Source organism: Hipposideros armiger, unplaced genomic scaffold, assembly GCF_001890085.2.
Source record: "Hipposideros armiger isolate ML-2016 unplaced genomic scaffold, ASM189008v1 scaffold_236, whole genome shotgun sequence".
Classification (NCBI taxonomy): domain Eukaryota; kingdom Metazoa; phylum Chordata; class Mammalia; order Chiroptera; family Hipposideridae; genus Hipposideros; species Hipposideros armiger.
In genome coordinates, this window is record NW_017731586.1 from 1094407 (window position 1) to 1118247 (window position 23841).

The following is a 23841-nucleotide window of genomic DNA, read 5'->3' on the forward strand; positions in this document are numbered from 1 at the left end:
TGTACTCACCCTGAATGTATATAATGGTGGTGGAAAATAAACTCGGGGCTTCAGTATTTACTGGAGTCCTCCCAGTAACTCTCTCTTCTGTCTCTTTTCTTAATCCTCGCGCCCCTCCCTCAGACTGTTCGACTTATCGGCTGGTTCCGATACCACCTCAGCTAGGTCTCTCCCTCCTACCTCGGCTGGGCCCATTCTCCTCTCCAAGAGAATGAGAGAATGTTTACTAATACTGGGGGCCTATGCCTCCCTCTTCCACCTCGGCTTGCCCCGTCTCCTACTTCAGCGAGGCCTCTCTCTCTCTCTCACCTCGGCTAGGCCCATTCTTCGCTGAGAACATATCACTAATAAACCCCGCTTGCATACTAATCAGCTTGCTGACCTTTGATTCCTCACTTCATGGCAAGAAGAACCCAGACTCCTGTAGCAATGCTATAAATACACATTGAATTAAAATCCTCTAGTAACTAGTCATCTCATCCTCTAGTCCTCTGTTCCTTTAGGCCTGGAGGTAGGAGAAGAAAGAACAGTACCGATTACAGGACTCATTTTAAAGATGAGCACTCTTATACTAAAACTGTTTTAACTGTGGTTCCCCAGAAAGAGTTTAAGTAGCACCTAATATTTTGTGAAGTATGAAAATCTTATTTAATTCTAGTCTCCAGAAAAAACTTTACATTGGCCACCAGCCACTTTTAAGGAATTATTTGCACCTCTTCTTTACAGTGTTAACATTTAAAAATTAAGTAACAACTTCAAAGACAAATAGTTATCATTAGCTGCTGAGTGCCTGACTTCCTAGGGGTGGCGTAAAGAGGAAGGACAAGTAGAGTCCAGTTCAGCAGGTCAGGATCTAAAATTAAACCAGGAGTAAAATGCAGATGATGCAATGCTCATTTCGTTCTGTACAGTGAAGTAGGGCAAGCTAGAGGTTTTGCCCGGAGTGATGTCAGTTGTTATAAAACAGCTTCTTTTCATTGTCTAGAAAAGAACCCAATCATTAAACTTTAGAAGTCGGGTTGAGTAGAAATTGCAACACACTCCATCAAATTTATGTAGTATTCCAGGAGGTAGGAAAGCATAAACATTACTATTTAATGCAGCTTCAATTGTAATCTCAATGCTATGTTAAAAGACTTTTCATTCTTCCTAGACTTTCCTGGTAGACACAAATGTGCTCAGCTAAAGCACCTGCTCTCAGTGAAAAATACCTCATGAACATTTGTCTCTTCAGCATATCTGTATAATGTACAGAGAAAATAGTTACCTAGTGAACATTTCAAATAGCTTCTTAAGCATAATAAATATAATTCATCAGCCTAGACAGTATCCTAGTTCAAAAACAAACAAACAAACAAAAACCAACCAAACACCCCCAGCTATAAAAGACATTCCTGGGACAATCAGAAGCTTAAATGTGATCAGAATATTAAAATTGTACCAGGGAATTGTTTTCTTAGGTGTGATAATGGTACTGTGATTCTGAAGCTATGTCCTTAAGAGGGGCAGGCTGAAGTATTCAAAGGTGAAGTATTTTGATGTCTGCAGCTTTGTCAAATGGTGTAACAAAGGCATATCTATTTTCTGTATTTTTGAAAATTGTCATAACAAAGAACTGGGGTGAGGGGAACAAAGGGCATCTTTTTAAAGTTCCTTAGTCAACAGTACTGTGAAGAACGGAGCAGTAACTTCATACCCTTTGGGTTTGTAGTGCTGGTTGTTGGTTTTGCTGTTGCACTCCAGGTACAGTTAAGCAAGTGCAGTCTCTGCCCGAACCAGGAGCAAGCAGCTCTTAATCACACTTACATCAAAGAGATTCAGCAAACACTACGAGCTAACCTGAGGGGAAAAAGTCCACACCTGACATAATCTTCTTTACGAGCTAGCCTGAGGGGACAAAGTCCACACCTGACATAATCTTCTTTACGTTCCTGAAGTATTACTGGTTACTTGCCCTTTCAAGTTGCTTTGGTTTGCATTTTCCAGCAGTCCTGTCTGTATTTGGGGACCTGTATTTCTTTCTTTTTTTGCTGGTAAACTCTGCCTCCCTCAGCCCCCCCCAGCCCCAGCCAAAAGGAATTTATTTTTGGCCCATGGCCACAACCCAGATGACTTTTATAGAGGCATCTTTCTGCCCAACCACCTATTGTTGAATCTGATTCTGTCTATATTTATTTCTTGAGCCACCCAATCTCATCCTGCAGTTTAAAAAAGGAAATCATGGGAGAAACTCAGAATCACATTTTGTGCTCTTGTCATCTGAATTTTTTTAAAAAGCAAATTTAGTTGAGAATTTTGTATACCAGGAGTCCATGGCATTATTTTAAAAAGTTAAATAGCACACTAAGAAGGCAGTGCTGCCATTAATATTCAACAATTACTCTATGCTTCAGATTACAGTTTACCAGGCTCATAGTGCTATCGGTTGTAAGTATGCTACAACCAGTGCTTGTCTTCTATAATTGCGCAGGAAGTGAGGCCACCAGGATCACCTAGTTTTAGCAATTACGGCTGGTGTCCAGGAAGGTGTTCATGTGAACTGAAAGTTAGCTTCTGGCTTAGGACCGGGTCACTAACTTGGACTTGGGGGCTCCCGCAATGTCTGCGAGGCGCGAGCCGGCCGGGGAGTGGGCTAAGCGTGTGCCTCCTCCACCAAGATGGACTCGGCGTCGGGGGCCGCCATCTTGGTCAGGGCCGGAGCGGCAGCCAGCTGGAGGCTGACGCTGGCAGGGTTTTCCAACTCAAAGGTCGCCATGAGTCAGTGAGCGGACAACGTGGGGCAAACCCAGCTGAACCCTGGGCCCCGCGTAGCCCGGGGGCGCCGGCTAGGCCGCGGGCCCGGCGACGGCTCGCCCGAAGGATGGTGAAGTGGCGAGTGCTGAGGCGCTGCCTGCAGCTGCTGGCGCCTTCGGAGGAGCCGGCGCGACAGGGTCGAAGTCGGAGTCGGGGGCGGGGGAACCCGAGCGCTGGCAGCTGCGGCCACTCCGGCTGCACGGGGGCGCTGTGGCCCGCAGCCGAGAAGCGGCACAGGCGGCGGAGACACAGCACGCGTCCGGCGTCGCCCCGCGCCAGGTGAGCCTGCGGCCCCTCCCGGCGCCCTCACTGCGCCCCCGCCCGCCGCCGCCCCCGGGGCGCCGCGCTCCCTCCCGGGTCCAGCGCTGGGCGGCTTCGTTCCGCCCGCCCGCTGTTCCCTTCCACGGTTCTGCTGTGTCGTCTCCTCGGTGTCCGGGTGGGGGCCCGGCCTGGGGCTGTTTGCTCTTTCCTGATTAGTAAAACGGGCTGTGGGTGGGATTCCCGTCCCGAGCCCTGCCTCCTCCGGGAGATGCTGCGCTGGTGAGTGGCAGGGCTTCATCCGAATGTCCTCACCTCGCGAGTTGCGGAGCTCGCGTTTCGGAAGGTGCCTGAGTGAAGAGCCACATTATTATTATTTTTTTCCCTTGGGAGAGAAACCGTCTCTGGGATTTGACTTAGATCCCATCTTCTCTGCAAATCACAGGTTGCGTCTCCACTGGAATACACGTGGGTGTATCTTTTGGATTTATGTAAATGAATGGGTTCCTTAGAGCAACTTTTTTCTCCTTCATCTGTAGTTATTTATCTTGTAAAAAATCCATTCCAACAGGTTTCTCCTCTTTTACCTTGAAAGTTAACCAAAGAATGGAAATGAGCAAAAAAAAAAAAAAAATGGAGCAAGGTGGGGCGGGGTGGTGGAAGCCTTGCTTTCTTGAATTTTCTGTACTGTGGTTGGTTGGTTGTAAATTGGGTATTATGGCTGGCTTTTCAGAGCTTGTATTCAGATAGGTACCCCCCCTCCCCCGCTCGCCCCTTGAATAGAACTGACAAGGGTCCTGGTAGTTGAGATAAAGACGTTTCCACGGGATCCAGAGTTTGATGCACCACACCTCAACTGAACCTGGAAAATATTAAGAGAATGAAAAGGTTAACCTTTAAAACGTTTAGTTCTTGTCCTTCCTTGCCTTTACTGCAGGTTGTTCTGTATATGTTATAAAATGACTCACCTGGTTTACTTTGGCTTAACATGAAGTGTTTACTATTTGATAATTCTGATGAATTGAAAAGTTATTCCTGAGATACAGCTCTCAGAAAACGAAGAATAATTTCTATCTTTGTTAAAAATGGATTCCTAGCTGTTTCATTTCTATTTTCTGCTACATTGTTTTTGATTTAGCTGCAGACGTCCACATCTTTTAGAAAGAAGTTATGTAATCTTTAAAAAGATTACCTGTATCCCACAGTAGTCTGATTTTGTTGTAAGAAAATATTAGGTCCGTTAGAAAAATTTAGGGCAAGTGTACTCGTTTAAAATAAGGATTTAAGATAGAGATTGACTAAACTTAAAACTTTTAAGCAAATTAAAATATAATCACAAGTTTCAAAGGTTTTATTTCATGACATTTGCAGGCTTTCCTACTGCAAGAATTTTAGCAAGTCTCCAAGAGACAAAAATACTTAGTGTATTTCTCATACCCTTATTTTCACTCACAGTTCCAAATTATATTGGACAGATTTCATATTGCCAAATTTAATTTTTAAATTAGTCCAGTTACTGAATTTTAATGTAAACATTTCATCCAAGAGTTTTGGTTACTTTAGTTGATACAGTCATCCTCTGTGTTTGAAAAGGGTATTTTTGTTACTTTCGGTATTTGTGAGTTTGAGAAACTGAGGGGGTTTTAAAGAACATGTTGTATGTGTTTGGAAAAGTACTGTTTGCCTTTAGTTTTGTTTCATTCTGCTTTTTCTTTGTAGTGGTAGATAGCTGTGGATAATAGTGGGGTTTTTTCATTTCACTCCACTCTTATGTAAATAAATATGGCTGGCTGTACCTGGAGAGCAGTGTTGATCTGGGCATTTTAGATTGAAATGCATACAAGTAAAAAGTGTTTTCATTGAAGTATTGGGGACGTGAACTTACACATAATTCATGGTTAACAAGCATCTTTATCTTGAAAGCCTATGAGGGCATGTATAAAATTGGTATTAAAGGAATCACCTATGTGATTTCCAGCATGAGGTTCAAGTCCTAGAGCATTCTAATTGCTATAATACTGAAAGGATTCTATCTATATATGTTATAGTGCTTTACTTACTTGACTTGTGTATTTCATGACCATTTATTGTGTATTTAAATCCTAACAGACTTTTGTGACATTTTATGTGAACATATATATCCCCAGGAGGCAGTTTTGTTATTCAGAGATGTAGTCTTTTGCCAACTCAGCTGGTTAAATAATGTATTATCACTTTATAATTTATAAAGTTCTTTCAAATATTAATATATTTCTTTTTAGTTTGGTTTTATAGATACATAATATGTGAGTTTATTAACCCCATTAAACAGATAAGGAAAACAGGAAACAGCCTGGGAGATTTCAGTGATTTGTCCAAGGTCCCTTAGCACAGCAGCCCTGGCCTTTGGCAGAGTATATACTCTGCCAAAGAGTATATGTTGCTGCCTCTTCTTAGAAGGGGGTCCCATGAAGCCAGGGTAGAGCAGCGTGAATCTGCAAGCTTTGGTCAGCATCACAGCCGTAGATGGTACCCCTAAACCTATGTGAGTGGTCAGTGCCATTGGTTATGGAGGCACAGGGCTGGTATACAGCTGAATCAACATAAATTCCCTGTGGCTGAGAAACAGCTCAGTGTGCACCTGCTCCCTAGAACAATCCGCCTTTCCCCTTGAAGGCAGCAGATTTTTGTGTTTATCTCATTTGGGGGCCTTTCCAGATTAAGGAACATACTGATTGAACAGAAAATACCTGTAGGTTTCTGTACTCTTTTGTAATCTCAGTGATAAGAATAAAGTTGTCAAAATAAAGAAACACCAAGCTTCCTTTTTGTTAGTGGCCCTCCTTGAACTATGGACTTGTTTGTTTTGCTTACAAGACCCTGAGGCTAGGACAACTGGACCACAGCAGTAATTTGTTATGAAAGTTGTTTTGTGAATTTTGAAGGTCCTTCAAACTACAAAAATGTTTGTAGTTTTCAAGTTGTTCTCTTTTCTTTTTAAGATTTTTTTTTTAAAATTGGGGAATTGGGGGATGGGAACAGCGCTGGGGAATTGGGGGAAGGGGAACAGACAAGTTGCTGTCTTTTTGTTCTTCAGTCTAGTTGTGGAGGACATTGCTTCACTGGCCCAAGTTGGCACCATCATTGCACTCTTCCCGGGCGAGGCAGATCAGTCGCCGGCTTCTGGACGGCCGCTCACTGCGGCTGCTGGCTGCTCACGCTGGCTGCTGGCTACACACAGTAGCCCATGACTACCCACTGCCACAGGGGCTGCAGCCTACGCTGTCGCTGGTGACTCACAGCAGCCCAGCTCCAGGTTGACCTGTTGTTCAGCATCTTAGCTGTGGAGGGCAGTGTCACTGGCCCTCATATGTGGAATCCGAACCGGGGCCCTCTGGCATCCCAAGCCAGCTCTTAACCAACGGCCACTCTGCTGGCCCTCAAGTTGTTCTCTTTTTAAGTTAACTGTATTCATTTCTTTGGCCTACTTAGAGAGTTCATGAAAATAAGTACTATATACAGAGGGTGCCAAAAAAATTGTATACATTTAAGAAAGGAAAAAACTGTATTAAAATTGTAATATTAATACAATGAATAACACTAGCATTCATTTGATTGACGCAATCTTTTAAGTGAACATCATACTACACATTGCTACCATAATTCAATTCAACTTGAAAAGTAATACATAGATAACATCTCTTAAGATGAGCACATTTTTTTTGGCACCCCTGGTATATTCAGAATATTGTGCAATTGTATGGTTGAAGTAGCTAATGAAAGCTTAAAGAATTTCTGAACTCAAAGTTCTTCTTTTTAAACTTGAGGTCAATTTAACTGTTTGTGCTCTAAACTAAGCGAAATACCCGACCTGAGGTGAAATGTGTCATTTATCTTTCCCTGCTGACCATATGCTTTTTTTGGTTTTAAGTGTTTCTAAGCATACTTAAGGTGAGAGCATGGCTAAAAAATAGTTCAGGCTCCAAACAAGCCAGAGCTGGGCCCTTGGAATGGTGTAATTCTCTGGCCTGACTTACTTCATCTATTCAAGTAAAGGGGTCGCACAGTGATGCCTTGAGTCATGGAATGTTCAAGCAGGAAAGGACCTTTGAGAGTATGTCTAAGTTCTTTAAACTTACAGGTTTCCTGTTTTTACTCTTTTACAAGAGTTTTTGACCTGTCATGATACCACAAAAGTGAGACATCAAAATTAGACTTTTCCACCATTTCAGAGATGAGATACTTTAAAATTCTTGGGTGAAAGTTGATTCTCATTCTTTTCCTTCCATAGCATCTCTGCTTTATATGTAGATGTAATGTCCAGTGTGTTAAATATATGTGTGCTGTTCGGAGCCTTTTTCTTAGCTGGGTGAATGTGAATGCTGGTGCACATAGTGAATATCATCACAATGAAGAATTTGACAAACTTGATGTTCTCAGCAACATTCTCTTGGTTAAGTGTGATTATATAGAGCTTTATAATTTCTTTTTGCTTAGCTGCCCAAATACTTTAAAATCATACTTTATAATGTGCTCATCTCCAATTTATTATAAAATGCCCATATTTTAATACACTTTGTTAAAAGACATAATGACGCATTTATGTGGTACCCTGAGGTTGTAGAGTGATCAATCCTCCAGGTTTTCCCGGCCCTGAGGGGGTCCCCGGATGCAGGACTTTCAGTGCTAAAACTGGGAAAGCTCCGAGCACGTTAGATATGTTGGTCCTCTTCCCTGAAGGTGTCACTTAATGGGACTTGATTAACAGTTCTTCCCAGTTGGAAGAATAAAATGCTGTATGAACTCAAAGATGTCTTTTCAATATCTTCAAGGCCCCATGTATTGTTTCTGTTTATATGACCGAAATAACAGAACTAATTTATTATTTGTTGTGTAACTTTGAGAACAATTTAGCAATGAAATATATAGAAAAGTTACATCACTTGAAATTTTCATGTAAAATTAAACGGGCGATCATATTTATAAAGGAACTTCTATTTATTGTCTACTAAGTGCTTTTTACTTTGAAAGAAAAAGACTGTTGAAAGCCAAAAGGCTAGCCTTGTAATTGAGACCATAACTGTTGGCTATATGCTGTTAGCTTCAGAATCTAGATATCTGTTCAAAATAAATGTATTGTTTTTTTTTCCAGATTTAACATGATTAGTGGAAAGAGCATTGGAGTCTGATCCAACTTGGGTTGGATCTCCAGATCCAACTGTTACCAGGTTTTTGGTTTTATGTAAACTGTTAAACTCTGTGAACCTCTATTACATCACCTGTAACATGAAGATAATATCTACCTGTGGGAATGTTGTGAGGATTAAAAAAAGTAATGAATAGGGCCAGCCGAGTGGTACGTTGGTTAGGAGTTGGCTTGGGACACCAGCTCTGAGAAGCAGGGCCCCGGATCAGATCCCACATGAGGGCCAGTGACGCTGCGCCCTCTACAGCTAAGATGGTGAACAACAGCTCGACCTGGAGCTGGGCTGCAGTGAGTCACTGGCGATGGCGTAGACTGCAATGGGGCTGGCTGGCAGCTGGCGTGTGCGTTAGTTAGCTTTTGTGGGCCGCTGTGAGAGGCTGTTCAATGGCCGGCGAGTGACCACCTCACCCGGGAAGAGCACAATGATAATACCAACATGGGCCAGTGACACGACATCCTCCACAACTAGACTAAAGAACAAAAGGACAGCAACTTGTCTGTTCCCCTTTCCCTGATTCCCCAAAGCTGTTCCCCTCCCCCAACTCCCCAGTAAAATTAAAAAAGAAAAAAGAAAAAAAATATATACAGAGTGTTTGGTACATAGTAAGTGCTTAATAAACTATGAACTATAGCAATCATGTACCCACGTTTGCATTAGGAAGACATATTTTGATATTATTACCTTTTGTGTTTCAATAACTTTGTAAATGTCTCAGTTATGGTCATTGTATCAGTTAGGATTAGCTTGGGGAGGTCCAGCATAGGAAAGTCCAGGCATGGTATGGTGGCCTTTGAAGTCCTTCTAGTTCTCTACGCCATTCCTAGGGCTCATGAAGGCTCCAGGCAGCAGGATGCCGGATGAATCAAGAAGAATGCTTCCCTTTCCCTAAAGGAGACTCCCAGAAGCACTTCTGTTTGTATCCCATTGGCCGTTCCTAGCTGGAAGGCTGGGAATCACAGTCGTTCAGCTGGTGCATAGCTACCCTAAGTAAAACTGGGTTTCTGTTACTGAGGAGAAAAGGGAAACTAGATTTTATGGTAGGCATCTTCTAGCCTTTACCACTGTGTCACCACTTTATCACCACAGAATTCAACTACCCACGTATTCCTCAAGGTTTTTCAGTTTTTAATTCCATAATTAGCCGAGTTAGTGGGAACGTCCTTTGTTGAGTTTTGTCTCACTGCCAGTTAGTTACTTTTGCTTCTCTTATAATTCAGTTCTCAGCAGTTCTTTTCAAAAACAGTGAACTCTGTCGCAGTGTAAAGTAATTAGGAGTTGAAGCTCCTGCTATTTGTTCATTCAATAGATATTTATTGAGCACTTATCAGGTACAGGATGCTGTGGGTTATTACAATGTATGAATCATCACTGATTGTGTTTCTTTTTTTGGTATTTGACTTCCTGGGAACATAGAGAAGAATTTGTGACTCAGCTGACCTGTGTACAAGTCTGTGACCTATCAAACTTTGTCCTTAGCATTGTCGTCTTCCCAATTTTCGTACGGTGTAGCCATCTTGGGGTTATGCTACCCCTCTAACTTGGAGTATGGGTCATGGAGGAAGAGTAGGCTTTATGGTTGGCAGCTGCCAGGCTAGCATGAATTTGGGGGTACCATAAAAGACCCTTTGGTCTTTCCCAAATGCCTGTCCTATGTTTGTGCCAATGACTGATTCAAAGTGTACTGGTTCTCAGTCTATATATTATATATTAGAATCACCCACAAAACTTTTAAAAACAACCTGGAGAGCCCCCACCAGACATTGTGAGTCAATATCCTCAGGTGTAGTTTAAAAAGCTCCACAGGTACAGACCATCCCCAATTTACAATGAATGGTTCAACTTACAATTTTTTCTTACTTTACAGTGCTGCAAAAGCAATACACATTCAATAGGAACTGTACCTCGAATTTTAAATTTTGAAATTTTCCCAGACTAGTGATAGGCCGTACAATATTCTCAGGTGATGCTGGGCAGTTAGCCATGTGATCTCAAGGGTAAACAACCGAGAGTACAGTGTGCTGTTTTGTCATCATTCTTTGTTTTACGTGGTTCAGTGTTTCAAGCATTCTTCAGGTCCAGCTTGCTTTCAGCTGTGCATGTTAATAGTGAGTACTCATACAACCATTCTGTTTTTCACTTTCAGTACAGTATTCATTGAATGAGATATTAACACTCAATGGTAAAATAGGTTTTGTGTTAGATGATTTTGTCTAACTGTAGGCAAATATAAGTGTTCTGAGCACTTTTAAGGTAGGCTATGATGCTTGGTAGGTTAGGTGTGTTAACTACATTTTTGACTTCTGATATTTTCAACTTATGATGGGTTTATTGGAATGTAAGTAACCCCATCGTAAGTCCAGGAGCATGTGAAATTCTGATGGGCAGCCAGCACTGAGAATCACAGGTTTAAAGCTTTGTACCCAGCTGGCTTGGAAATGGCCTAGGGAAGAGCCCCACTTGGTCACCCTGGAGATCAGATCCTTCTTTGATAACCTGTTTTGACCACTGGAATGGGAGGGGGAGAGTGCTGAGATTAGTGGAGTCACTTGGTGGGCGATGGAAGACACTGACATGCTTTAGGGGATGTTTAGCTAGAGCTCGCCTTGCTGCCCTGTTTTGCCTGTTCCTATTGTGGGACATTTTTCCTTTGAGCCAACCAACTTTGGTAGTGGGCTCAAGCTCTGGAGAAGGTGCTGGTTATAGGCGTGTTTGCTATTGGTATTCTGAATTTGCACATTTTTGCTCACTGGGGTGGGTGGGGGGACAGTGAGGGGAGATGAAGGGGGTGAGGGTGGAGAGGAATATTATTATTTTCAGAACCAGGACACTATCAAGGTTTATGAGAGCCTCTCGGTTAACCCAGGAGAGTTGGCGAGGCCATGGGGAGCTGCGAGGTTGGATAGGAATCCTGTGGAGAATCATGGTTTCTGATTTATTGGCAGAGTTGTGTGAATTCCAGGAAGACCAGGGCTTCTCTTACTCAAATATGAGAACAAAAACACATTCCAGAGTTTATTCCATTTCTGTTTCTTCATGCCATTGCCCTCAGTGCAGAAATTTCAAAATGGAATATATACCCCATTAACCCTTATTAAACAGTGTTTACAACATAATAAAACAGTGACTTACAGTTATTGAGGGCTTACCATGTGCCAGACACAGGCTTAGGGGCATTTTGACCAATGACCCAATGAATAGGCACCAGACAAGGAAACTGAGGCTTAGAAGGATGACACGGGTGCCAAGTTGGGAAGTATTTATTTTAAAATGTTTTAAATCCCTTGTGCTCCTTTTTCTGGTAGTGTGGTTTTTCCTAATAAACGATTCATGTTAGTGCCCTGGGTTTTGCTTTCTTGTAAAACCCCCCATTGTTGGTTTGTTTTTTTATTTACCTTTTTCTCACAAAGGATTGGCAAGGCTGACATCCAGAGCAGAAAAACATCTGCCCTCTGCCACATTCATTCATAAATGAATCAGGGGCTCAGGTAACCTCTCTAGTGACTTCCTGGCTTTCCATTCATTACCTTTCTGTTGACATCAGGGCCCTTTAATTTGTTGGCCAAATTCAGAAGGTTGTAAGCCTTTCAGTGTCACTGACCCCTGTAGATCAGGGGACTTTCTTGTCAATGTGACCCAGTGGCATGTAAGGAAAAGTATTGGTTATCATTTCAAGAATTTGCGCCAGTGTGTTTTAGAAATGCCTTATTCTAAAGACTATACAATTTTCGTTACTCAGAACCAACATTTCTGTAAACTTGATGTGAAGCCAAAATCAATCTGTATGTTTGCTTATGATTTTTTTCCCCCTCAAGGATTTTGAGTCCTCGGAGGTCAGGGGCTTGTATTGCCCATTATACCTGGAGAGGTAGAACTTAGATAATGTACACATTCAAACAGTGTTTGTTAAATATAACTTTAACTTTGCTTTCAGTAGAGGTCCTTATAAATATACCTGAAATCTTACAAGAATGAAAGTCAAACAGCTATTTGATGTATCAGATTTGTCATGAAATCTCTTCTGAAATATTTCATGCTCAGATTAACCTCCTGGTCTGCCTGATAAACCTGTGAAACTACACTGTCTCCCCCAGTAGCTAACTCACGTGTGCTCAGCTGAGAAATACCGTGCTTACCCCTTGCTAACCCAGCCTAGGAAAAGTGGCTGGATCCGAGTGGCTGCTTTGCTGGAGACATCCTACGAGGACGGGAACTTGGAAGGGTCAGCCCAAGGCTAAGGCTGCCTTAGAGGGGACAGCTTTTGGGTGGCTGAGGCTGGCTCTTTGGTGCAGCCAAAGATTGTTAGAATTTTAGAGGTGAAAGGGACCCTGGAGGAACAGCCCAGCACTCTCATTTTACAGATGAAGAAAGTGAGTCTCAATGATAATGAATAAATTTTAAAGGTTACATAATTCAGTAGAGTGAAAGTTGGAACGAGAACTGAAGTCAGAAGTAAAAGAATATGCGTTATTCCTCATTGCCCTTTCTGTCTGGGAGCCGTGTAGACACATATTTCTTTATTCCTTTTCTTTATGAGTTATACTTTAAAAATAAAGTTTTGGGGGCATAATTGATTGAGACAGACACAGGAGAGAGAGGGGTACATTTTGAAAGCATTTTTAATTCTTGGCTTAAGGAATAGTAAATGAACATTTAAGATCATCTAACATATTTAGGATACATTTTTAAATTTCACAGGCATCAGTTTAATCTTCTTTCCTCCCCACTCTCCCCAACCTTTTCAGTTAAACAATTGTGTAACACTTAGGTACTGTTGATTGTCCCAGAAATGAATCTGCACTTTTTGTTTGCTATTATTTTAAAGATATTAAGGAAGTGATAACTATGCCATTTCAATAAACATTTTATTCATGTTTTCTCAATTTGCCATAACATGCCATTTGATTATCCTAAAGATTCTAGTTGTACTACTCTAAATGGTATTTTTAAATGGGCTTTGGTCCTAAGCTTGATATTTACCTTGTTTATTGTTTCTAACTCTAATCAAAGCTTTGCTTTCTTATTTACATATCGGAAAAAACTTATTGTACAGGAAGCACCTACAGTGTATGCTTTTTGGTGACTTAAAATCTGTTAACAGCCTGTGAAATGACTTCATTAAATATATTGAATTTTGTCTAATAGCATAGAGTTTCCAAAGTTGTTGGCATTCTATGATCAAGAACATTTGTTGTCCTTCACTGCTTTTTTTAAAATTTAAATTAAATTTTTTTTTTTTAAGGATTTTTTTTAAATTAGGAAATTGGGGGGATGGTAACAGAGCTGGGGAATTGGGGGAAGGGGAACAGACAAGTTGCTGTTCTTTTGTTCTTCAGTCTAGTTGTGGAGGACATTGCTTCACTGGCCCAAGTTGGCACCATCATTGCGCTCTTCCCGGGCGAGGCAGATCAGTCGCCGGCTTCTGGACGGCCGCTCACGCTGGCTGCTGGCTACACACGGTAGCCCATGGCAACCCACTGCCACAGGGGCTGCAGCCTACGCTGTTGCCAGCGACTCAAGGCAGCCCAGCTCCAGGTTGAGCTGTTGTTCAGCATCTTAGCTGTGGAGGGCAGTGCCACTGGCCCTCATATGTGGAATCCAAACCGGGGCCCTCTGGCATCCCAAGCCAGTTCTTAACCATCGCGCCACTCGGCCAGCCCTAATTTTTTTATTTTAAGATTTTATTGGGGAATTGGGGGAGGGGAACAGTGTTGGGGAATTGGGGAAGGGGACCAGTCAAGTTGTTCTTCAGTCTTCGTTGTGGAGGGCGCCAGTCGCCATCTGGCTTCCCGTCGGCAGCTCATGGCCTCTAAGCTCAAGGTGCTGTGTTCAATCTTAGTTGTGGGAGGGCGTAGCCACCATCTCATGCGGAGTTGAACCAGCAGTCTTGTTTTTAAGAGTGCATGCTCTATCTGCTGAGCCATCTGGGCGGCAGCTCAGCTCAAGGTGCTGAGTTCAGCCTTAGTTGTGGGTGGGCGTAGCCCATCATTGAACAGGCAATCTTGTTGTTGCACCAGCTAAGCCATCCTGCCACCTGTTGGCAGCTCGGGCGCAGCGTCACTGGCCCATGTGGGAATCGAACTTGCGGCCCTGTTGCTCAGAGCTTGCGCTCTTAAGCCAATTCTTAACCAACCAAGCCACTTGGCTGGCCCCTTCACTGCTGTTTGAAAAGAAAACATAATCTCTATTTGCATCCCTGAAGAGTCCAATTATGTTTTTGTATTTATTCCTTTCAAAACTGCCTGAGTCGTAGGATGATTTTGGTAAGGCAGCATTTCTTTGTGATTTTTTTTTTTTTTGTCAAATGACAAAAATAGCACAGTTTAGTAACAAGTTTGATGTCCTTTATTCAAGGGTAAACAATCCTTGGGTTGGGGATTGTGTGTCTTATAAGCAGTGGAGTATGCCTCCCAAGGGTTTTTGGCCAAGAGTTAGAAAAGTTACTTCAGGAGCAGAGCAGCAGGTCGTTTTTCTAGGGTAAAGTAACCTGAGCTGGAAACTTGTGATTGCTGTATGGTAGGTTTCTTTGGCGGGTGTGTCCCTTGGTCTAGATTGGTGATGTGGGCCAGGCCACTTGGGCGGCCTGCATTTGTGGTGCTGATATACAAATTCATTTTATAATTTGTCAAAGTCATTTTTCTGTCAATAATCTGATGAGCACTGTATAATATAGACAAAATTTTTTTTCTTAACACAAGAACATACTGTGATTATTATAAAGCATAAGGAAACTTAGACTTTTTATAAAAGTACTTTTCTTCATAAAATTTTTAAAGAAAGAAAAATTTCAGCAATCTGAGTTTTTAAATCTGTCTGAAATTCTGGAATGTTATCTTTCACCTGAAAAGCAACTCATTTGAATAAAAAGATTCTAGTTATCTTATTTTTTACTCTTTATTGAATATAAAAATAGTAGTAAGAACAGTTTGCATTTGTGGAGCGTTTTATGATACTAACCCATGAAGTCAATGATCTGCATTACAGTCCTTTGTCTTTATTTAACAGATGAGTAAGCCCAAGTTTAGAGAAGTTAAGTTACCTTCTTCACATTAATATCTGTAGTTAATGGTAGAGTTGGAGTCCTAGCTTCCACTCCCAACTAATGTTCTTTCCACTTCTGTGAAGATAAGTTGTTTGGTGAGATATATAAACCTAAATTTACAAACATCTAAATGTATATTATACAAAGGGTGCCCCCAAAATGTATACACATGACTTGTGTTCATCTTTGTTATCGGTATATATTGAGTATTACAATTTTAATACAGTTTTTTCCTTTCTTAAATTGTGGATACATTTTTGGCACCCTCTGTATATATATACATGTACATTAATTGTAACATTTTTTACTCAATAATTATTAAAAATTGTCATAACTTATTTTTAGTGTGCTCCTAGCAATTTGCTTTGCTTTCCTTTAGCTTTTTAGCAAAACTGATTGTTAAATCAACAAAGTGAGTTAAAAATGAAAGTCACTGGTAACAATGTGATATTTTCTTTGTTGATGTACGTTGTGTACATATCTCCCACAGAACATTCGCCCTTTCATTACCGGGTGTACTTCCCACGCTTGGACAGATGTACTCTCCCAGGAGTCTTCTAAATGCCTGTGGGGTTAACAGCAATCTCAAGGGAGATCTGTAGTGCATGTGAAGAATGGGCACAGTTTACTTGAACCTACTCAGCCCTTTTCAGGCACTTCAGTGAATTGAAAAAGTGTCATTAGCTATGTTATCTAGCATTGTATTAAAAGGATCCTTTGCTTCACTACAGATAGGAGAGCTAATATAAAATTGTGAATTTAGTGTTTTTAGCTGTCTGAAAACACAGTTCTGAATATTTTTCAGATTTAATGTCAGAATCTTTGTTGGTATGTGATGGACAGTTACTCAATTAGTATTTATTAAATGTCAACTCTAGGAATGATGATTGGCAGTGTCATGAATTATGAGTTTGTTGTAATCCCAAGCATATATTGTAGTGTATTTTTTCTTTAATTTTTTAAAATGATAAAGCAATGCATTAAATTCTAGGCAGCTGGCAAATCTTAAATGTCAAAGAAAGAAAGGATGAAACATTTGCTTTTGAAATAGAAAATTGTTGTTTTTTTGAAAGCATGTTACTCACGTGTGCAGTTATTAAAGTAAAATATTTGTACTTGGCAGACTTGTCTTCACCAAATGTCACAACTCAGATCTCTCTTTGATTAGAGATATGGGGTAATTCCTTCTGCTAGTAAGTAGGCAATTAATCCTCAAAGAAATGTAGAGAATGTAGTTGATAATTACTAGATGCCATTTATGTTGTCCTTTTCATAACAAAATGTTCTTTAAAGAACATTTGTATTTTATATTTATCAGTTGTCATAGGGTTTTGTTACCTTGAAATTTAGCTCTTGTTCACAGAGGAAAGGAGGGTCAGCAAAATAATTATGGTTCTGATTATATTTAATTACCAAGGCTAATGTTTTTACTCCTGTTCCAAAATATGTAAAATTGTGTATTTCATCAATTTTAAGAGAGATTTTATTCACATGTGAACACTGCTGATATCAGGCTATGTCATATAATGCATGACATAATTGATAACATTTTACCTTCTTAGTGGCACGTAAAATAACAATGTGCCTTACAATTCATTGGCTTCTTCAACTGGATACAAATCAGTGTGATGTAATGATCTTTATCAGATTTAAAACCCCTCGGAAAACACAGGTTGTTTAGTTTGTTTGTTCTCATGAGCATGCACATCTTCCACTTACTGTTGGCCCTAGATCAAGGCAGAATTTTCACTTACCTTGTTAACTTTGGAGATGGGTACATGACAAGGAATCATTAAGAAATTTGCTACATTTAATTCAGGACACCCCAGGCTAGATGTTAAGATGTCTGAGTTGGCAAAGCATTTATTATAGTTAATAACATCATATGGAGACCCATTCTCCCTCATTTCTAGTTTTCCTGTCATCTTAGCTTTGATGTTTAAAGATGACCCTGTGAGATTGTTGCTGTATCCACTGCAGAGTGACCAGACGGTTGATATTTGATAAGGAGCCTTCTCATATGACCCAGCCCTCAGGCAGGCTCCACAGCGCTGGTGGCCTGAGGCTCACTTTGTCACTGGAGCACGTATTGACTGAGCTTGTCATTTTGCACACTCACTGAATGGACTTCCAGTACTTTTCATCCAAAAGAATGAGTCCAGATTGTCATGGTTCAGACTTTTATGTCCTCCTGTTCCTTCTCATCATTTCACACAGTGGATAGTGTGAAATGGTGTGTGTGTCTAGAGCCAGCATTTTGTGTTGCTTGAATAGCTTTGAATGTACTACACAATCCCGTGACTATCCATGTCCATACACTTCCTCTTCACACCCCAATGTGTTTTCAAAACCCTGTGCAAAGGCTCTGTGATGGCAGTAGGTGGTCCTGAGGTGGGAGCACAATGCATTTCAGGAAATAGTTTAAGGTTACTTGTTTGGAGCAAAGGAGGCGAGTGTGGGCAGGGCTAAAACCACACCATCTTACTGACCTTTGCCCTCATTCTGAGAACAAAGGGTTTTTTCCTTTTTGTTTGTTTTCTGTCAGCGTTGCCTTTAAAAAGGTCACTCCTGAAGACTGGATTTTGTGTATATTGGGTGAGCGGGTGTGTTTAGAGACAATGGCTCTTTGGTAGAGACTTGTTTCCTTGGACTGATTGGAGTGAGTGGATGGGAGGTAAGAAAATGGGGATTATGTGAGTAGACAACTTTGAAAAAGTTGATTTTTCAGGGGGAAGCAGATCACTGAACCCATTTTTCATTCTCATTTTACACTCCAGGTCCCTGGAAAGTCTGGTCTTTTACTCTCACTTTTCTCACCACCAAGGCAACCTGGATCACAGGGTCATCCATTTCCACTGAATGCCAGTGAGCACTTCTGCTTGAATTCTTGCTTCCCATGATCTCAAACCCTACCTCAAACTGGGGCAGAATCCACCATCTCTTCCATACTCCAAATGCTTGCTTTCCCTTAATTCCTTTATTTGATTAGTGGTGCTGCCATTTCTGATTCCTCCCACTTTTGTAATCCCCCTCCCTGCAACCTGCTGTCCAAATTGTCCAAAGTTTGCGACCATTCAGAGACTCTGGAGTCTTCGTGATTCAGCTTCTCTATTGTCTCTTCAACTTATTCTGTTCTTGCCTTCTCACTGTCAACTACCTCATCATCTCTTGACTGGGCTGCTGTCAACCTCTCAGTGCTTCAGTTAAAAACTGGGGATTACAGTGCCTACCTTGAAATTTTGCTAGGAGCAGCAGTTTAAATGAAATGTGTAAAACATGTGAAACATGGAAGATGGCAGAATAGACAAGACGCTGTGCCAACTGCCTCCCAGGATCACACCAAAACTACAGATAATTTATACAACATTCAACCTTGGAAGTCCCCTGAACACAAGATGAACAGAACCTCTAAACAAAGGACTTAAAGAGGAGGCCACATCGAGTCTGGTAGAAGGGGTGGAGACGAGAGATGGTGAACCCCATGAGGGACACCTCAGTGATGGGGAGGCTTCTCCAGTTGGGGGAGAGACCCTCTGGCCCCACACCAAGCTCACCAGCCCAGAGTTACCTTGCCAGGAAGAGGAGTTCCACGATAGCTGGCAGTAGAAATTAGTGAGGACTCTCTTTGCTCAACTCGGTGAGGCTGAGGGCGGCTAGAGAGCCAGTGGAGCCGGCCCATGGACTTGCTCTCTGGTGAGCACTCACCCAGTCCCTGGTGGAGGGAATAGCTGTGTGAGCGGGGCCCAGGAGCCTGCAGGGAAGGACTGAACTGAGAACCTTTGGCACAGGAGCTGGAAGTTTTGGGACCATTGTTCCCCTGGTGTGGAGCTTGCACACGAGTATTATACAGGAGGGCGCCATTTTTTCAGGGCTGGGCCCTCCCACAGAGGCTCAGGTCTGGGACTGCATTGGCCTGCTGGAATTGGCGCAGGAGTGCGTGTGTGCTTGTGTGCTCATGCGGCCTTGTATCCCCACCCTCCGCACTGCTTGTGCTGAGTATCCAGGGAAACAACTGGCGGGCACTCAGGCTCCAACTGGTTGTTCATTGAGACGTGGGAGTGCACAATTGCCTTGGGTCCCCGCTCTCCACACTGTGCATGCAGAGTTGCCAGGCTGGCGATTGGCTGTCGGGCTGCTTGGCCTGATCTATGAGTGGCTGATTGGGACAAGCTGAGACTGGGAGTTTTCCTGGAAGTGTTGGGCCACAAGCTGTGCACCTGCGTGATTCAGCCGGGGCTTTCCTGGCGAGTTTGTATGGGCTGGTTGCTGGTGCAGGAGTGCATGCTGCTCTGACTTGGTGGAAGCCACTGACCACATTCTGTGGTGTCTTGGGGGCCTGCCCCGCCCACCTAGAGCTATGTTGCCGGGGGCACCCTGAACCCCTGGTGCCTGGCCTCCACCTCCGCAGGCCACAGGGGGTTTTTGCAGCAGCAGATAGCCTGCACCAACCTGTGAGGACACAGCAGCTAATTGCAGAAAGCTTACTACAAGCCTGAGAGGGAGGCCAGCACATGACGCACTGAGCCATTCCCCCCAACAGCTGGTGCTGAGTTGCCAGAGTCTCTCTATTGCTGAACAAGCGGTCTGCAGATTAAAGCGGGCAGAGAGCCCTTTTTTCTTTTTTTTTTCCTTTCTAGGTTATCTATCTAATACATCGAGGCAATCACAGAGTGACAGCCAGAATCAAGAAACAAAGAAACATGTCTTAAGTAAAAGATCAGAAGAAACCTCTAGAAATGGAACAAAGTGAAGCAGAGGTATCCAACCTTTCAGAGACAGAGTTTAGAACACGGATGATAACAATGTTTAAGGAACATAGTGAGGATATAAAGAAGGATAGAGATATCATAAAAAACAACCAGTTAGAAATAAAGAATACAATAACCGAAATGAAGAACACACTCGAAGGAATCACCAGTAGATTACATGAAGCAGAGGATCGGATCAGCGATTTAGAAGATAAAATAGCAGAAATCACCCAGTTGGAACAACAAAAAGAAAAAANAAGGGGAACAGCACTGGGGAATCGGGGAAGGGAACAGACAAGTTGCTGTCCTTTGGTTCTTCAGTCTAGTTGTGGAGGACGTTGCTTCACTGGCCCATGTTGGTATTGTGATCATTGCGCTCTTCCCGGATGAGGCGGATCAGTCGCCAGACACTGGACAGCCGCTCATGGTGGCTCCCAGCAGCTCACAATGGCTGCTGGCCGCTCACGGTAGCTTATGGCAGCCCACTGCAGCCCCACTGCAGCCTACACCGTCGTCGGCCACTCACGGCAGTTCAATTCCAGGTCGAGCTGTTGTTCACCATCTTAGCTGTGGAGGGCAGTGTCACTGGCCCTAATGTGGGATCTGAACCGATGGCCCTGCTGCTCAGAGCTTGTGCTCCCAAGCCCACCATCCCATGCAGGAGTCGAACCAGAAACCTTGTTGCTAAGAGCACACACTCTAACCACTGAGCTATCTGGCCACCAGTTGGCAGCTCAGGGCAGCTTAGCTCAAGGTGCCGTGTTCAATCTTAGTTGCGGGTGGGCGTAGCCACCATCCCATGCAGGAGTCGAACCAGCAACCTTGTTGTTAGGAGCACGTGATTTCACCAGCTGAGCCATCCTGCCACCTGTTGGCAGCACAGGAGCAGCTCAGCTTGACCGCAGCTCACTGGCCCATGTGGGAATTGAACTGGTGACCCTGTTGCTCAGAGTTCGTGCTCTTAACCAACTGAGCCACTCGACTGGCCCGCTTTTTAATTTTTATGAATAGAAAAAAATACATGTATGCAGTTTTTAAAAAGTCATAGTACTGAAAGGCTTGTTAGACATATAGTAGTCCCCAAACCCGCCCCAGCCACCCAGCCCCCTCCCCAGAGGGGGACTTAACCAACTCTTTACGTTGTTTCTTCTGGAGTTTCTTCAGAGTTCTTTGTAGTGTAGTAAGAACACATACCGTGAGATCAACCCTGTTTAATGTTTAGCTGTACAGTACAGTTGACTCCAGGTACAGTGTTGTACAGCAGATCGCTAAAGCTTACTCATCTTGCTTACCTGTAACTTTCTGCCCGTTGATAATAGCTCCCCATTTCCCCATCCCAGCCCCTGGCCACCACCTTCCACTCTTTGAGTCTATGAATTTGACAATTTTAGATACCTCAAATATGTGGAGTCATGCAATATTTGTCTTTCCATGGTCCTTTAATTCATGGTACCCCTCCCCATCTCTCTCCCATGGTTCTACTTGAACTTTCCCTTTACTGTTTACATGTTTATGACTATATCGTCATTTTTCACTGATGAACCCGGTAATGTACTGTTGCCATGTCTCCTTTCTTGTGTACTTTTCCCCCCAGGGTTAATGATACTTGTTTTCATCTGCTTAACTTTCTGTGAACTTATGACTAATCATTCCCCCCTTCCCATGGGTTCTCAGTGAAACCCTCAGGTGGTCTTTCAGCGCCAGGCTGTCCTCTGGATGACAGTCCTCCAGGTGACAGTCCTCCAGGCTCCCTGCCAGCTTCCATTCCAGGGTCTCCGTTCACCATCATCCTGGACTTCAGTTTTGGTCCTGTTTCCTGCATCTCATTTGATCCTTTTTCTTGGTTATTCTCTCATTTTGGTGGAGCACATTGTTAATGAGCTTCCTGAGAAAAGGTACATGGAAAGTCAGCTTTTTGACACTTTGTCTGAAATGTCATTATTCTCACTCTTGATTGGTAATGTGCATATAGAACTTTAGTTTGGAAACAGTTTTCTCTCAGAATTTGAAAGCGTTACCTCTAGGACAGCGGTTCTCAACCTTTCACAGGGGTCGCCTAAGACCATCAGAAAACACATATTTTCAATGGTCTTAGGAACCGAGACACCGCTCCTCTATCCGTCTCCAGGCCCACATGCAGATACGCTCACATACGAGTACCCAGCGACCCCTGTGAAAGGGTCGTTCGACCCCCAAAGGGGTCGCGACCCACAGGTTGAGAAGCGCTGCTCTAGGACGACCTTCACTGTAGTGCTACTGTGGAGTTCAGTGCCATTCTTGATCCTTTGTGTATGACCGTTATTTCCTCTGCAGAAACTTTGAGGATCATCTCTTTGGCACCAGTGTTCTGAAATTTCACCATGATGTGTGGTTATTTATTCATCATGCTCTAGGCCCAGTGAGCCCTTCTTCAGATGTGAAAAATCTGTTTCCTTAAGTTCTAGTAAATTTTGTCTGTTTCTTTGAAAATTTCTTTCCCTCCATCTTTTCATTCTAAAATGACTACTAATTATAATTTGGATCTCCTAGATCAATCCTCTGTAATTTTCTTTTTATCTCTCCTGTACTTCTTCTTTTTGTTTATTTGTTTACATTCTGACAGATTTCCTCAAGAATTTGTTTCATTTTTAAATACTTTAATATGTGTCTCAGAGTTTTAAGTGATGGATGAAAATGTTACAATATGTTGTTTTTAAAAAAGACTAGTAAATATGAATACTGTATGATCGTAACATGCAGAAAAATGGAACTGTGGGTAAAGATAGCATAATGTTAACATTGGTTATAATCTCTGCATATTGATTGATATAATGGATGGCTACTTTTCTTTATATTTTTCAAATATTTTATGAAAAGAATTTTCTCTTATCAAGGAGGAGTTTAAAAACATTATGCCATTTTGATGGATGCTATACTTCTAATACAGATAGATAGCATGTCAGAATTATAAAATATTAGCATTAATAATTGAATTGGAGGTATTCTGGTAAGAGATAAATCTATTCAATGTTCACATATATTGTCAAAATAAATAAGAAAACTAAAAATTTTTTTTTTTTTAAAGATTTTATTGGGGAATTGGGGGAAGGGGAAAAACAGTTTGCTGTTGTTTTGTTCTTCAGTCTAGTTGTGGAGGACGTTGCTTCACTGGCCCAAGTTGGCACCATCATTGAGCTCTTCCCAGGCAAGGCAGATCAGTTGCCGGCTTCTGGACGGCCGCTCACTGCGGCTGCTGGCCGCTCACGCTGGCTGCTGGCTACACACGGTNTCTCTCTCTCTCTCTCTCTCTCTCTCCATATATATATATATATATATATATATATATATATATATATATATATATATATATATATATAAAACTTTGCTGTGAATTGTATTATGACACTCAAGTTAGTTAACTAGTTAACGGAGCCTCTTTTATATGCTAAAGCAGAGGGCTAGGTTCTGGGGAGATAAAGTAAATAAGGTGCCCTCAAGTTCACGGTTTAGCAGCCAAGTATATATAGGAATAACCAATTCTAATGTGGTGGCAACTAGATGTAGGAACAGACTTCTTTAGAAGTACAGGAAAGGAAGCAGTTAATTCTCACTGGTGGGGCTGAAATTGACTTCAGAGAGGAGGTGACATTTGTGCTGGGCCTAGAAAGAAATTATTTTGGCAGTGGGTTTCTAGGTGGCATCAACAAGGTCACGGAGGTGAGAAGTACATGATATGTTCCAGAAAGTAGTAACCTGACGTGTGTTTGGAATATGAATTATGAGGGTTGAGGCATGGCCTGGAGTGCTTGGCTTTTCATCCTTGGAGAAGCTTCTAACG

General features: G+C 42.3%; 1 protein-coding gene across 6 annotated transcripts in view; it reads left to right on the top strand.

Annotated features, from left to right (window-relative positions):
- The window catches only part of NAPEPLD (N-acyl phosphatidylethanolamine phospholipase D), a 95678-nt gene that overhangs the window by 43932 nt on the left and 27905 nt on the right, over window positions 1-23841 (top strand). The window contains exon 1 of one of the 6 annotated variants that reach the window (XM_019655113.1): window positions 2646-3072. The exons of 1 other annotated variant lie outside the window; for it this stretch is intronic. In XM_019655113.1, the coding sequence (XP_019510658.1) occupies window positions 2861-3072 (212 nt within the window). In that variant the 5' untranslated portion in view covers window positions 2646-2860. 4 more of the 6 variants (XM_019655116.1, XM_019655114.1, XM_019655118.1 and 1 more) reach the window with 4 other exon arrangements.